At 36.8% G+C, this 16727-nt stretch overlaps 1 protein-coding gene and 1 long non-coding RNA gene across 3 annotated transcripts in view; one reads left to right on the top strand and one right to left on the bottom strand.

The window, feature by feature from the left end:
• Positions 1 to 15638, top strand: part of shisal1b (shisa like 1b) — a 49161-nt gene extending 33523 nt beyond the window's left edge. Inside the window, exon 5 of the mRNA XM_059535662.1 lies at positions 15243 to 15638. Within this exon, the coding sequence (XP_059391645.1) occupies position 15243 (1 nt within the window). The 3' untranslated portion in view covers positions 15244 to 15638. The remainder of the gene's footprint in view (positions 1 to 15242) is intronic.
• LOC132124582 (uncharacterized) overlaps positions 1 to 16727 on the bottom strand; it is an 83168-nt gene that overhangs the window by 63310 nt on the left and 3131 nt on the right. The window lies entirely within an intron of this gene.

The raw sequence follows: 16727 nt of genomic DNA, 5'->3' as shown, positions 1-16727 counted from the left end.
TAAAATCGGCTATTGGAATCGATCATGAAAATTCCTGATCAGTGCATATTTTTGTACTGTACATACTGTAGATCTGTAGAACAAGTGGGTTAGATAATGATATTTTAAAAATAAAATACAAAAACAGAAAAGAAAACAGGATGGGTTTGAATAGCATAATTGTGTAGAGTAGTTGTGTTAGGATGAGTTGAGCAAGTCTTGCATATGTATTTCCTGGTTTGAGAGATAGTTCCTGCTTAAAGAGGAAGTAATGGATAAAAAAGATCAGACATGCATGCATACGAGTGAGAAAAATAAAGCCTACATATGTGTAAGAGACAATATATGTATATGAATGTTATAATGCAGGCATATAAAAAATAAATAAAGAATACATATATGTGTGGAAGTGTAAATATATGTGCGTCAAAAGTCAGAATACATGTATGTGTTGAAAAGTAAAAGTGCATATATGCAAGCAGAAACATATGTATGTGAAACAAGAATGTCACACATACATTAAAGGAGAATGTATGTGTGAGAATAGAAATGTATGCAAAAGAAGAATGTAATTGTGTGAAAGCATCAGAATGGCTCGTAGTAAAGTGACGTACAACCCGAATTCCGGAAAAGTTGGGACGTTTTTTAAATTTTAATAAAATGAAAACTAAAGGAATTTCAAATCACATGAGCCAATATTTTATTCACAATAGAACATAGATAACGTAGCAAATGTTTAAACTGAGAAATTTTACACTTTTATCCACTAAATTAACTCATTTAAAATTTAATGCCTGCTACAGGTCTCAAAAAAGTTGGCACGGGGGCAACAAATGGCTAAAAAAGCAAGCAGTTTTGAAAAGATTCAGCTGGGAGAACATCTAGTATTAATTAAGTTAATTGATATCAGGTCTGTAACATGATTAGCTATAAAAGCTTTGTCTTAGAGAAGCAGAGTCTCTCAGAAGTAAAGATGGGCAGAGGCTCTCCAATCTGTGAAAGACTGCGTAAAAAAATTGTGGAAAACTTTAAAAACAATGTTCCTCAACGTCAAATTGCAAAGGCTTTGCAAATCTCATCATCTACAGTGCATAACATCATCAAAAGATTCAGAGAAACTGGAGAAATCTCTGTGCGTAAGGGACAAGGCCGGAGACCTTTATTGGATGCCCGTGGTCTTCGGGCTCTCAGACGACACTGCATCACTCATCGGCATGATTGTGTCAATGACATTACTAAATGGGCCCAGGAATACTTTCAGAAACCACTGTCGGTAAACAAAATCCGCCGTGCCATCAGCAGATGCCAACTAAAGCTCTATCATGCAAAAAGGAAGCCATATGTGAACATGGTCCAGAAGCGCCGTCGTGTCCTGTGGGCCAAGGCTCATTTAAAATGGACTATTTCAAAGTGGAATAGTGTTTTATGGTCAGACGAGTCCAAATTTGACATTCTTGTTGGAAATCACGGACGCCGTGTCCTCCGGGCTAAAGAGGAGGGAGACCTTCCAGCATGTTATCAGCGTTCAGTTCAAAAGCCAGCATCTCTGATGGTATGGGGGTGCATAAGTGCATACGGTATGGGCAGCTTGCATGTTTTGGAAGGCTCTGTGAATGCTGAAAGGTATATAATGGTTTTATAGCAACATATGCTTCCCTCCAAACAACGTCTATTTCAGGGAAGGCCTTGTTTATTTCAGCAGGACAATGCAAAACCACATACTGCAGCTATAACAACAGCATGGCTTCGTCGTAGAAGAGTCCGGGTGCAGATCTTTCACCTATAGAGAACATTTGGCGCATCATTAACCCTTGTGGGTTGTTGGGGACGTTTTCGTCCACTAGGGGGTAAAGTTGAGTCTTATTTTGGCCACAACTTTCTCTGTGTTTGAGCTAATGGAATGATTTTTGGTGACAAATCTTATTTTGACCCATATTTTGGGAAAATGCTTAGAAATTTTTCAAAAACTCAACGGTACACTGTGGGCAAATTCACTACCCTTTTGGGATGTTTGTGGATGAAAACAACCACTAAATTAAACTGCTGTAAAAATGTATCAGATAAATATTTTTTTCAATTTTTTTTTGCATAAATCTATTAATCAGCCTCAGTCCTGATCAAAACTACCAAATTTTTTAAAAAATTCCAAGATTTTAACTTTTTAATTACCAAATTCATAAATGATGTCACTGATTTGGGGAAAAAAACACACAAAATTACATATTTTCAATATAAAAAGTGATTGTTGACTGGATTTTTTTTTACCTTTTATCACAGTCTTGGGCATGTCAAAGATTAGTAACAAGATTGGCTTTGATGCATTTTTAGTTTTTGTGCAGCATTAGATTTAAATTTTTTCTCCCTAATTAGCTGTTGGTGGCTGTTTTTGCCCCATTGACTTCCATTATAACGACATTTTTTGATTGCAAAGCCATGACACCATGTAATCATGCATTCTTGATTGTTTGTGGTTTTCACTTTTGGGAAGAGGTAAAAAAATGTATTTTTACAGTTGATCACTAGGTGGGACCATTAACCCTTTAAATAGGCCTGTGCAAAAAAAGGCTTAGTTTCTGGCTTGTATATGGAGTTATATGGAGTATAACAGCAACTTATAGTGTTTGTGTGTGTGTGAGGTTCTTGATTGTTGGTGGTTTTTCCTGTTGGGAAGAGGTAACATTTGTTATTTTTTACAGTTGATCACTAGGTGGGACCATTAACCCTTTAGATAGGCCTGTGCAAAAAAAAGGCATAGTTTCTGACTTGTATGGGGTTATATGGAGTATAATAGCAAATTATAGTGTGTGTTTATGTGTGATAGAGAGAGAGAGAGAAAGAGAGGGTGTGAGAGAGACCTTTGTGCACTTACCTTGATGTACAGTATTTGAAAAAATCAAAATATGCACCTCATGCTCTCAGAACTACATGGAATAAACAATAAAAAAAAGAAGTGTGTTTATGCACCTGCTTCCTTTTGATGGTAAAAAGTACATATGGACTATAAGTGAAATGCTCCTCTTTTCTTGATGGTAAAGCCAGTTTAAAACCTTAAAATCCTGTAAAAAAAATATACTTTGCATCAAATTTATGAACATAATGTATTATGAACCAAAATGCAATACCAACTTCAAATAAGCTGCAGCTCGCTGGAGGGGTCACGCTACATAATCATTTCTGTAAACTTTGGTACAAGTCAAGCCCTTTCTCGTGTTGCTTGCTGCTTTTCTCACCATTAGATATCCAGCACGATGGCATGCAAGTGTTTAAATCCACGTACTTTGCTTTTGTTTAGTCTATTTGCTTGTTAAGTCTGACGTCACGTAGCAGCGCTTCCGTGTACAAACGCTCTATCAGTTACCACGAGAAAACAACAAAAGGTGCTAATATAAACTGTGATAGAATACTAGTGAAAAAGTTATAACATTAACCTGTAACTCCATACTGAAGTACCAGATAGCCAGACAATGAAAATATAAATATAAAAAAAATATCTTAAAATTATTTGTGTTTGGGACGCTGGGAGCATGGAGACTGTAGTGTATATCGTAAGTTTGAAAGCGTTTAACTTAAATTATCAAAATGAATAATCAGTGCTCATAAACGGCTGCTGAGGTCATATTCTCAAGTGAAGCGAGTTGAGGCCTGGACCCAGAAACAGCGCTTCTTACGTCATCACTTAACAACCGAATACTTTCACCACCATTAAAAGGCAGCAGGTGCATAAATACACTTTTGTTTACTCCATGTAGTTCTAAGAGCTGAGGTGTACATTGTGATTTTCTGAAATACATTAAGGTAAGTGCGCAAAGGTCTCTCTCACACACACTCTCTCTCTCTTTCTCACACACACACACACATACACACAATATAATATGCTGTTATACTCCATATAGCTTCATATACAAGTCAGAAACTAAGCTTTTTTTGCACAGGCCTATCTAAATGGTTAATGGTCCCACCTAGTGATCAACTGTAAAAATAACAAATGTTACCTCTTCCCAACAGGGAAAACCACCAACAATCTCACACCCACACAAACACTATAATCAGAATCAGAAATCAGAATCAGAATCAGAAAGAGCTTTATTGCCAAGTATGCTTGCGCATACAAGGAATTTGTTTTAGTGACATAAGCTTCCAGTAAACAGAGACAGCAACACACAGACAAAAAAAAAAAAAAAAAAAAAAAAAATTTACAGGAGAATTACAAATTGGCAAATAAATAAGTGTATAAACAATTGTGCTATAGATGATAATGGAATAGGATTGAGTGAGATGCAGGAATGTTCTAGGATGGAGGGGTAACAAATAAATATAAGGATATTGCACATTTTTGCATAAGCATAAGTTTAAGTGGGAAACATTTAACTGTTCATGAGGTAGATTGCCTGGGGGAAGAAACTATTCTTGTGCCTTGCTGTTCTTGTATTTGCGGCTCTGAGGCGCCGGCCAGATGGCAAAAGTTCAAAGATGGGGTGACTTGGATGTGAGGGATCCAGAGTGATTTTCTGAGTCCTTTTCCTCACTCTGGATGTGATTCAGTTCTTGGAGGGTGGGCAGGGGAGCACCAATAATCCTTTCAGCAGTCCGAACAGTTCTCTGTAGTCTTCTGATATCTGATTTTGTAGCTGAACCAAACCAGACAGTAATTGAAGTACACAGAACTGACTCAATGACGGCTGAGTAGAACTGTTTCAGCAGCTCCTGTGGCAGGTTAAACTTCCTCAGCTGGCGAAGGAAGTACAACCTTTGTTGGGCTTTTTTCACAATGGAGCCAATGTGATTGTCCCACTTCAGGTCCTGAGAGATGGTGGTTCCCAGGAATCTGAATGACTCCACTGCAGCCACAGTGCTGTTCATGATGGTGAGTGGGGAAAGTGCAGGGGGTTTCTCCTAAAGTCCACAGTCATCTCCACTGTTTTGAGCGTGTTCAGCTCCAGGTTGTTAAGACTGCACCAGACAGCCAGCTGCTCAACCTCCTGTCTGTAAGCAGACTCGTCACCGTCCTGGATGAGGCCGATGACTGTAGTGTCGTCTGCAAACTTCAGGAGCTTGACAGAGGGGTCTTTAGAGGTGCAGTCGTTGGTGTACAGGGAGAAGAGCAGAGGGGAGAGAACACATCCCTGAGGGGCACCAGTGTTGGTGGAGCAGCTGTTTGACATGAATTTCCCCAGTCTCACTAACTGTTGCCTATCTGTCAGAAAGCTGGTGATCCACTGACAGATAGAGCTAGGAACAGAGAGCTGGGTCAGTTTGGTCTGGAGGGTTGTTGGGATGATGGTGTTGAAAGCCGAACTAAAGTCCACAAACAGGATCCTCACATAAGTCCCTGTTTTGTCCAGATGTTGCAGGATGAAGTGCAATGCCATGTTGATTGCATCATCCACGGACCTGTTTGCTCGGTACGCAAACTGCAGGGGGTCCAGTAAGGGTCCAGTGATGTCCTTCAGATAAGCCAGAACCAGTTTTTCAAACGACTTCATGACGACAGACGTTAGAGCCACAGGTCTGTAGTCGTTAAGTCCTGTTATCTTGGGTTTCTTTGGAATGGGGATTATGGTGGAGCGTTTGAAGCAGGAAGGCACTTCACACGACTCCAGAGATCTGTTGAAGATCTGTGAAAAGATGGGGGCCAGCTGGTCAGCACAGATTTTCAGACAGGCTGGTGTAACGCCATCTGGGCCTGGTGCTTTTCTTCTTTTGTTTTTCTTGAAGACCTGGCGCACATCATCTTCACAGATTTGAAGAGCAGGAGGTATGGAGAGGGGGATTGCAGGAGGTGTTAATGGTTGTGTAGGGAGATGGTCAGAGTGGGTGTTGGGGGTTTCAAATCTACAATAAAACTCATTCAGGTCGTTAGCAAGTCGTTGATTAGCCTCAGTGCAAGGGGATGGTGTCTTGTAGTTTGTGATGGCTCTCAGTCCTCTCCAAACTGAAGTAGAGTAGTTGGAAGTAAACTGGTCTTCCAACTTTTTAGCGTAGGTCTTTTTAGCCGCTCTAATCTCTTTGTTCAGTGTGTTCCTGGCCTGATTGTACAAGACCCTGTCCCCATTTCTGTAGGCATCCTCTTTGGCCTGACGAAGGTGTCTGAGTTTTACTGTAAACCATGGCTTATCATTGTTGAATGTTAAATAAGTCCTGGTAGGAATGCATATATCCTCACAGAAACTAATATAGGATGTTACAGTCTCTGTGAGTTCGTCCAGATCGGTGGTAGCAGCTTCAAAAACGCTCCAGTCTGTGATGTCAAAACAAGATTGTAAATCCTGCTCTGTTTCGCTGGTCCATCTCTTCACAGTCTTTACTACAGGTTTAGCAGATTTAAGTTTCTGCTTGTAGGTCGGTATAAGATGAACCAGACAGTGATCAGAACGTCCCAAAGCTGCTCGTGGAACAGAGTGATATGCATCCTTTATTGTGGTGTAACAGTGATCCAGTATATTACTGTCTCTGGTGGGACAGGTAACATGCTGTCTGTATTTTGGCAGTTCACGGGAGAGATTGGCTTTATTAAAGTCCCCAAGAATGATTAAAACAGAGTCCGGGTGTTGTTGTTCTGTGTCTGTGATCTGATCAGCGAGTTTCTGTAAAGCTGAGCTCACATGCGCTTGAGGTGGAATGTAAACACTAACCAGAATGAACGAGTGAAACTCCCGCGGCGAATAGAACGGCTTGCAGTTGATAACCTGCGTTTCTAGATCAGGACAGCACATCTTCTTTAACACAGTTACATCTGTACACCACCGTTCATTGATGTAAAAGCATGTCCCGCCGCCGCGCGATTTCCCCGTTGATTCTACGTCACGATCCGCTCTGAACAGCTGAAAGCCCGGCAGATGGAGCGCGCTGTCCGGTATGGCGTCATTCAGCCAGGTTTCCGTGAAACACAGAGCAGCAGAGTGAGAGAAATCCTTATTTGTCCGAGAAAGCAGAAGGAGTTCGTCCGTTTTGTTGGGTAGAGAGCGGAGATTTGCGAGATGGATGCTAGGCAACGGCGTTCGAAATCCGCGCTTCCTGAGTCTGACGAGCGCTCCCGCTCGCTTTCCCCGTCTGCGCGTCCTGAAGCGCTTGATCAGCGCCGCTGCTCCTCCGATAACAATGTTCAGTAAAACGTCTGTATAATAGAAATCCGGAAAAATATCATGTGGTGTGTTCTGCCGAATGTTCAGCAGTTCATCCCTGGTGAAACTGATCGTGTTTGTTAAACAAAAAACAGGAAAAACGAACAAAAACAGTACAAACACTGGAGAGCCAAGCACTGAAGCAGCCATGTGCGGCGCCATCTTGGATTTTATCCAAGATGCTGTTATACTCCATATAACTCCATATACAAGCCAGAAACTAAGCCTTTTTTTGCACAGGCCTATCTAAAGGGTTAATGGTCCCACCTAGTGATCAACTGTAAAATTAACAAATTTTACCTCTTCCCAAAAGGGAAAACCACAAACAATCAAGAATGCATGATTACATGGTGTCATGGCTTTGCAATCAAAAAATGTCGTTATAATGGAAGTCAATGGGGCAAAAAAAGCCACCAACAACTAATTAGGGAGAAAAAAATTAAATCTAATGTTGCACAAAAACTAAAAATGCATCAAAGCCAATGTTGCTACTAAACTTTGACATGCCCAAGACTGTTATGAAAAGTAAAAAAAAAATCCAGCCACAATTACTTTTATATTGAAAATAAGTCATTTTGTGTGTTTTTTTCCTCAAATCAGTGACATCATTTATGAACTTGGCAATTAAAGAGTTAAAATCTTGAATTTTTTAAAAACATTTGGTAGTTTTGATCAGGACTGAGGTTGATTAACAGATTTATGCAAAAAAAATTAAAAAAAAATATGAATTTACAGCAATTTAATTGAGTGGATGTTTTCATCCCGAACAACTCCAAAGGGTAGTGAATTTGAACAATCCACAAGGGTTAAACGAAAAATACGTCAAAGACGACCACGAACTCTTCAGCAGCTGGAAATCTATATAAGGCAAGAATGGGACCAAATTCCAACAGCAAAACTCCAGCAACTCATAGCCTCAATGCCCAGACGTCTTCAAACTGTTTTGAAAAGAAAAGGAGATGCTACACCATGGTAAACATGCCCCGTCCCAACTATTTTGAGACCTGTAGCAGAAATCAAAATTGAAATGAGCTCATTTTGTGCATAAATTTGTAAACTATCTCAGTTTAAACATTTGCTATGTTATCTATGTTCTATTGTGAATAAAATATTGGCTCATGTGATTTGAAAGTCTTTTAGTTTTCATTTTATTAAAATTTAAAAAACGTCCCAACTTTTACGGAATTTGGGTTGTAAATGATACTAAAATGAAGGTTTCTGGCTCAGTGCTTGAGAAAAAATATGTATTGTAATGGAAATCTACAGATGCACATAGATAGTTTAATCAAATAAATTTGTATTTTGGATATTTTCTTTCCACTTGTCCGAAATAAGATAAGTTATGGAAGCATAATAATGAAAATTGACCAATGCATGCAAAAACAATGGTTTTGTCTGCAGTGTCTTGCCTTGAATTGCCCAAAAATGTGGCTCCATTCATCTCGTTGTAACCTCCAATTTAGCTTTTCTTTAAAAAAAAAAAAAAAAAACAAGGGACAAGTCAAAAATTATTATAGTGGATTGAGGTTAAATTGTACTGAATCTTAAATATTTTATACACACACTCTTTCATAATCCTCACAATTCATGTAAATGAATCCCCACATCCTTAACACACACACTAGAGAAGTTTACTCACACTGACGGGTGTATATCCTCTCAGGGGGTGCAGCACGAATACACATAATTGGCCATGAACCAAAAGCATCATCATCATCCAGAGCTGCAGATCCAACACTTTAAAAATACCTTTTTCTACACAAACACCAGATCCGTTTGCTAGCAGAACTAGGTCGCAATCAAGAATCATTTTTGTCTGTTACTAGAGTGCTGTCCTTGATTTTGACATGTACAGGTCAAAAATTGTAAAAAGTAAAAAAAATAAAAAATAAAAAAAAACACTTCACTACAAACTCTTAAAATATATATAATAAAGTGCCTCTTTCGTTGAGGAAAGTTCAAGTAACAAGATTTTGTCTAGATCATCTAGATTTTTACAGTTGTTTTCAATTAATTTTAAATGATGAAGTAGAACTTTGAGTCATGTTAACTTAACTGATCTGTTAACATTCTTACTTTTTATATTTATCATCATTTACTGTATCACTTCAATAATGGCATTTGCTGTTCAACATTAACAGTTTCTTTCAGATGCTGCTGCTACACAGTTGCCACTTTTCCACCAGGGCTAAAAACGGGCCGGGTGCAGCTAATAGCCTCGAACCTGTAGCAACGAGGCCAAAATAGCACTGTGTTTCTGCCGTCGGGCCAGAAGCTCTGCTGCGATTCACTAAAACCCACCCTTAACACGCCCCTCAGGAACAACGTCATGCAACCCCATCATTTCACCAACAAAGAGAAGTTATCAGAAAACTAATAAGATATAAGTCACTGGAACTAGCGCGATCACAAAACGAACATGATAAACGCGGCCGTTTGCATGTTTTGTTAAATATTTAAATCCAAAAGTATCGATGTTTTACTATAATAAGTGATACATTGATCATAATGAATTAATTTATCAGGATTGAAAATTAGTTCCACAGAAATAGCATTATGAATATACCCAGCTTATTCAGTCGAGTTTCTGTCTATTTGCAGTCACAGTAGTCTATATATATATATCACATTTTGAAATAATTATCATTTCTATATTTTTATAAAAGCCCCCGAACAAAAACCATTATTATATTTTTATGACATATGCTACGTGGAGCTAAACTCTCGAGACCACACATATGACAAATAAAATATGTTAATAAATAAATACACGTTTGTGATAGAGAATAAGAAGCTGAAGTCTGATTTCTTCAAGTGGTTGCTGACGCTCTCCAGACGCGGAGAAACTCCTCTTTTGATCATAACCACTCTTCTAGCCCCAGCTGGCCTGCTTTGGCCCAAGGTTTTTGTCGGCCCAAAAAACTCGGGCCATTGGCCCCGAGGAAGCACCGACGATGCATGATCAAGCACTGGAAGTGATAGCAACTGGCCCTGGCTCACACTAGCATGCCCGCTTTTGGCCTGACAGTGGAAACGCGGCTAGTGAGTGAAAGATCATGAATATAATATTGTCTGTTGTGAAATAATATGACAATAATATGACATTCACAATGCAATATTCAGGGTTAAATTCTGGTTAAGAAACATTTTACACTGCAAAAAAATAAAATACTTTTGTATTTTCATTTGTTTTTCAGAACAATTATCAAATCATTATATAATGGTCATTGGTTTGTTTTTATGTGGTTGTGCTGAGTGGCCCCACCCACAGTAAAATCTCATTGGTCAAATATACTCCATTCATATAGCTGTATTGTCTCCAGATATGTTCTGATTGGCTGAGATTTGGTTGGTTTGTGCAGCATTTTTTTTTTTTCATTTTCTAGTTCAAATATCAAGACATTCTTAAATCAAATGGCATACATTTTACTTGATAATCAAAATTCATAAATCAAATGTTATTTTCTGAAGAAAAAAAATATTAAGTATGTTCATACTTAAAAAAAAAAAATTGTCAATAAATTTGTAAAATAAAATTAACAATTTAAAAAGAATTAGTTTTTCACTGGCAGATGTTTTTTTCTTGTTTTAGGCATAAATGAGTTTGTTTGTTTTTTGCTTGATATAATAATAGATATACGTACAGGAAAACAAGACAAAAGTACTGAGAAGGAGCATAATTTGTTTTTGTAGTGTAGGGACATAAAGGGTCTATTGACATTTTTCAATACCATGATTTCTGCCCCCACAGAAATTCATCAAAATCTGAAATGAGTAAATGATGGCAGAATTTTATTTTGGGGTGAACTATCACTTTAAACATAGTTTGACAGGTCTTTAGTGTCTCAAACACAACTCTTGAATATCTTTCAAGTATTTGATCGCTAGAACCCCACTAACTCTGAACTCCAGCCACTGGTCTGTGGGTGTGCTGTCTGAGGAGGAACACAGACAGACACACACTATTCTCTTACAGTACACAAGTTTGTCAGCAAGACGCTGCAGCCGTGTTAGTCTGAGTGAATACCCATCTAATTAAGCCTGTCATTTGTGCTGAACCCTTTCATTAACAATCACAGCAGTCTCTGAAAGCTTCAGCCTCCGAGTGGAGACTTTGAAACTATACGAGATGAGTATGACACTGAGATTTCATGTGTGAGCTTTAAAGTAGACACAACTCCAAAGAGCTTCAAGCGATAAATCACATCTTTACGTAAATCTAAGTTTAACCAATTATGACATCTGACACACTACATGACATTTTGTTGATCACTTGTTTTCTATTATGTGGGTGTGTTGGTTGGCCCCACCCATTATGAAATCTCTTTGGTCAAAAACTCTATCCATATAACTGTGTTGTCATCAAGTATGTTCTGTCAGCATTTCTCTTTCTTTGGGGATAGAATTAAACTGATGCTGGAAAATGTTATTAAAAAATATCAATATTCTATACAGTAGGTATAATTTTACTGTAGTATATAAAGAATGAAAAATAATAATGTATATTCATCATACAGTATATAAACTTTTAGAAAAACAGATATTAAAATATTTTTATTACTACATATTGTTATATATCCATTTATAAGAACTATGTTATTATATATTTTACTAAATCAAAAAATCTTTGTAAGGAATACAATTATTTTTCATATCCATCTATAAAGTTCTGATTATTATTGTTATTATTTTGTGTATATATATATATATATATATATATATATATATATATATATAAACATGTATAAATAATACCAAAATAACTTATCTAATTATTATTATTGTTATTATTACTACTACTACAAAATCACATATATAATAAATTATGTAAGAATAATACAATTATTATTTTTAGATACATCTATAAAGTTATATTATTATTATTATGTGTGTATGAATATATGTACATGCATTTCTATATTATTTATAGATACAAATTTTGTCATATTTATATATATATATGAACAAATAATAACAACAACAACGATACATTTTCTTATTATTATTATATATGTAATATATATATATATGTATGTATGTATGTATGTATGTATATATATATATATATATATATATATATATATATATATATATATATATATATATTATATATAAACATACATAGAAATAATAATGATGGTAATAATAACAACAAAAATAAAAATACTATTTGCTATTATTATTTTACAATTATATTTTATATATGATAGGTACAAAGCCAGTTACAGTTTTTATTTCTCTGCAGTCTATAGTAAATTAGTTCTTTAGTGTATAGTGGCACTGAAAAAGCACAGCATGCCATTGTACTAGCTGAAGACATGAACTGCCTTTCATAAGAGTTTGATGGTCGAAATCTTTAAAGCCCCTTCCCTAAGAGCATTGTGGGAATTTACTGAATTGAGTCCAGCTCAGTGGGGAACATCTGTTAGAAAGAAAAAAAAACAACAGAAAAAGACGACCACAAATGGAGGTCCCTGACTAAAATAGAACTAAGTGAATTCAATTACTGCTTTATGGTCTATTCATAAAGCCGTTTATATGGTCGGATCACTCTTTGCCCGTTTACTGTGTTTTTATTTGAGGGCTACGTGCCGTTTCCCTCCTGCTGGCCTGAGAAAACACTGCCATGGTCTTTAAATGGCATCTGATTCTTATATTGTATGATCTAGAGAAGGGCAGAGGCCCCGGGGAATGATGGGGGAAGATCTTGTGTGCTCGCTCTGCAACATCTGGTTTGACTGGCACGTCATGCATGGGAATCAGCTTTAAATGCCTATAAACAGGACACATTTTATTAAGAGCCATATTTCACTGCCCCCTTAAGACACACTGAGCTTCTCTGATGGTTTATGCGATTAGATCCTGGTTGCTCAGCATGTCAGATTGATGGTTTTTTGGACGTTGTCAAACACAAGAGAAAACATTTATTGCTAGCTTGTTCATTATTGCTTTTAGGACATTGCTGAAATCTCTTCTAAATCTCTAGATGGCACACGTGGGATTACAGTGGTCTTTTTTCTTTGCTTCTCCAATGTTCCTCCTAACAAAACTGCCTCTATTTGCTCTCAGTTTAAATGCATCACTGTCAATGAGAAACAGATGTAATGAAATTTAAAAGTTATTCAACGTAGGGTTGAAAAGAAAACTACAGATTCAATTTCCATGGCGTTTGTTCCTGTTAACGATTTCTCACACATGCATTCGATTCTTAAAATGTGAATGTGTTCTTTTGCTTCATTTTTGCAAGCACTAAACACAATCGTCGAAGTCCAATTTCTGAGTTAATGACAGAGTCTGTACATATTAGCGAATCACAAATATTAACCAGTGAAGTCAGATTCCTGTGAAAATTAGTCTTATGGGCTAGTTCTTTAGTGAATCGCAAACATGTGGCATGACCAGTGATTTCTAATTCCAGAGAGAATGATGCATATGAGCTGATTCTTTTTAGCAAATCCACAAAAATACAGCACGACCAGTGAAGTCAGATTCCCGAAAGAATGACTCTCATTAACTAGTACTTTTTAGCGAATCACAAACACACAGGGCAACGATTACAGAGAGAATGAATCTTGAGAGTAATATCTTAATAGTGAATCACAAACATACAGTGCAACCAGTGAAGTCAGATTCCCAAAAGAATGACTCGGAGTCTGTTTTTTTTTAGTGAATCACAAATATACAGCACAGCCAATGCAATCTGATACCTGATGACTTTTGTGTGGCGATTCTTCTTAGCAAAAAAAAAAAAAAACTGCATTTAGTCTTGCCACTCTAATTTTGATGCTTATGATTCTTATGAGTCTATTATAATGAAACACAAACACAGCTTGACTAGTGAAAGCTATTGACTCTTCTGAGCTGGTTCTTTTTAGTAGTAGCTTCACACCAGAGACATAGCCTGGATTCAGAGAAAGATCTTGGAGGCAGCATATGGTGTATTATTAGAGAAGGTCTGCCAACTCACGGTCTCTCCCTCTCTTGTACTATGGGCAGATTTCTGTAAGAGCACACAGTGAAACCTGCACTTGTCATGTCCACACTTGAGTGCGTGTGCTCCAAGAGCTGTACCAAACACGGGCCACAGAGTGTGACATTTCCGCTGTCCACCTCTTCAGACACACACACACACACGGATGCTATGTTTTGCCAGTTACATGAATGGACCAAACTTCTGCACATATTACACTTTGACTATTTGATAAATATTGTGCTCAAAAATGCATTTATAAATTGCATTAACTTTTTTTCCATTTAGCAGATGCCTTGCAGCTGTCCTTGAGCATTCTCTTACATCTTATCTTTTACAGCACCACTTATCTCACCTCTAAACATCAAATAAAGCAATCAATACACTTTAAATGTCGAGCAGAGGGCTCTTTCTCTCTAAATAGGCAGTTCTTGGTCTATTCAAGGTGTGTGCATCTTTGTGTTTGTAATAAGATGCTATATATAGTAATGAAATCAAGTCAGCTTCCAGTCAGTTGTCTTGTCTAGGTCTTGCCAAATTAATCCAGCAACAGAATGATGCAGTGAGCTAATTATCTGTCAGATGGGTGATTCAATGTTAGTGGACAGATGCATTTTCTCACTATTATTGGTCACAGATTAATCCAAGAACAAAAACGTACATGTTTTAAATATATACACTACCGGTCAAGTTTGGAATTGTTACAATTTTTGAATGTTTTTGAACGTAGTCTGGTCAAAAACAAATATTTTTTATAATGTTGAAAAAGATTTCTGTTACAAATAAGTCCTGTTCTTTTGAAATTTCCATTCTTCAAAGAACCCTGAACAAAAATATTCATCAGAAAAAAAAAATTTCAACACTGATAATTTGAACCATTATTAATAGTTGAGCATCAATAACTGATAATAACTAAGCACTAAATCAGCATATTAGAATGATTTCTGAAGGATCATTTGACAAGTAATGATGCTGAATGGATGTAATGGTAATGATGAGTAATGATTCAACTTTGCATCACAAATTTAAGTTACATTTGAAAAAATATTCACATAGAATATTATAATTACAATTTTAATAACATTTCATTATATCCATTGTTTTGTTGCATTTTTTTTTACTAATCAATTCCTTATGCTCTTTTTTATTTAAAAAAAAAAAAAAATTAACAGAGACTGACGAAACGCAAGGACCAACGGTTGGAGTCCCCCGGTGAGGAAGTGCATTGTGGGAAGCGTAGTACATGCCCCTGCCACATGGACCTACATGTCACAGGGGCCCATTGGCCCCAAGCCTTTTGATGTGGCCAAAAAATCTCACAGAGCACAACCTTCAACCCCTCGACAAACCCAGAACCTCAACTCAGAGCCAACTGGAAATGGTCCAGTGGTGGTACAAGACATTCTGAAGAGCAGCTTTAGCGAGATTTGTGCAACTCCAGAACCAGACTTCAGACCAAACTGGACTTCGAGAGACACAGAACTCACCCAACACTTCTTTGGAGGACCTATGTAGCCGTTTCTGCACCATTTTGTGAGCGGTTCTGGATTAAACTCTCTGTAACTGTGCAGTGTCAGTTTATTTATTCGTAGTCAGGGAAAACGTTGAGTGATGAATGAAGACGTCAAACATCATTTAAAAGATCCAAGCACTCTCATGACTCAATACTAGAAGTTTAATGACCTTTTTGCGTAAATATCAAAACTCACATGTCGTGGGTGGTTTTGCAGTGAAGATGTGAAATGAAATAGTATGGTGAATGTCTGTTTTTGACTACTGTTGTGATTTGACATTTTCCCATCTGGAAGAATCAGTGAGGTAGCAAATTGTGTTAAATTGCATTTTTTTTTTCACCCCACACATTTTGTTTCATGGCCTGTAAAGTTCATTGTCTATGTTTGTCAGGGTGTTTTGAGACCTGAAGAGGTTTTGTTCAGTGGTACACACTCTATTATTGATATTGATCGGTTGAGTTCATTTAGACTTTAGATTCTGAGTGAAATGCCAAAATAAAAACAAGATTGCACACTCCATTGAACATGACAAAGCAGACAGTCACACACTTACAGAAAGGTCAGCAAAGAGGAAAAAAATTTACATGGCCTTTGTTTACCTTGATTTTGTAAGGAAGGCGTTACCCAGCTAACAATGTTCTAAGATTGTTTTGCTAGCATTCCCATAAACATGTTATTTCTGCATATTATCTAAACATTCAAAAATGTTACGTTTTTAAACTATTTTTAAAAAGTTACTGTTATGTGAACATTAAGGGAATATTACATTTTATAAATTTCCACATATTATGTGAATGTTACTTTAGAATATCCTCTGAACATTCTAAGTAACATTTGAAAAAAAAATTGTTTTAGAAATTAAACATTCCATGAAAAATGTAAAAATAACTTTTTTTGTGCTAACATTTTGGGAACATTATTAAAGACTAAATAACTCTGAACGAATATTCTTTTATTATTAATGGACTGGAAGAACATTTGTTCATAACTTTAAATTAATCTTGCCAAACATTAGCCAAAGTTCTGAAAACATTCATTGTTAGCTGGGTATAAGCTTCTCATGCTTGTTAAAAAATTTAGCTAAACTTGATATAGCCAAGAAGAACATGTTCTTTCATCAACATGCTCGCTTGTTCTGTAGGA

This window comes from Carassius carassius, chromosome 43 (genome assembly GCF_963082965.1).
Source record: "Carassius carassius chromosome 43, fCarCar2.1, whole genome shotgun sequence".
Classification (NCBI taxonomy): domain Eukaryota; kingdom Metazoa; phylum Chordata; class Actinopteri; order Cypriniformes; family Cyprinidae; genus Carassius; species Carassius carassius.
Note: the sequence above shows the minus strand (reverse complement) of the source record. Positions and strands in the feature narration are given on the sequence as shown.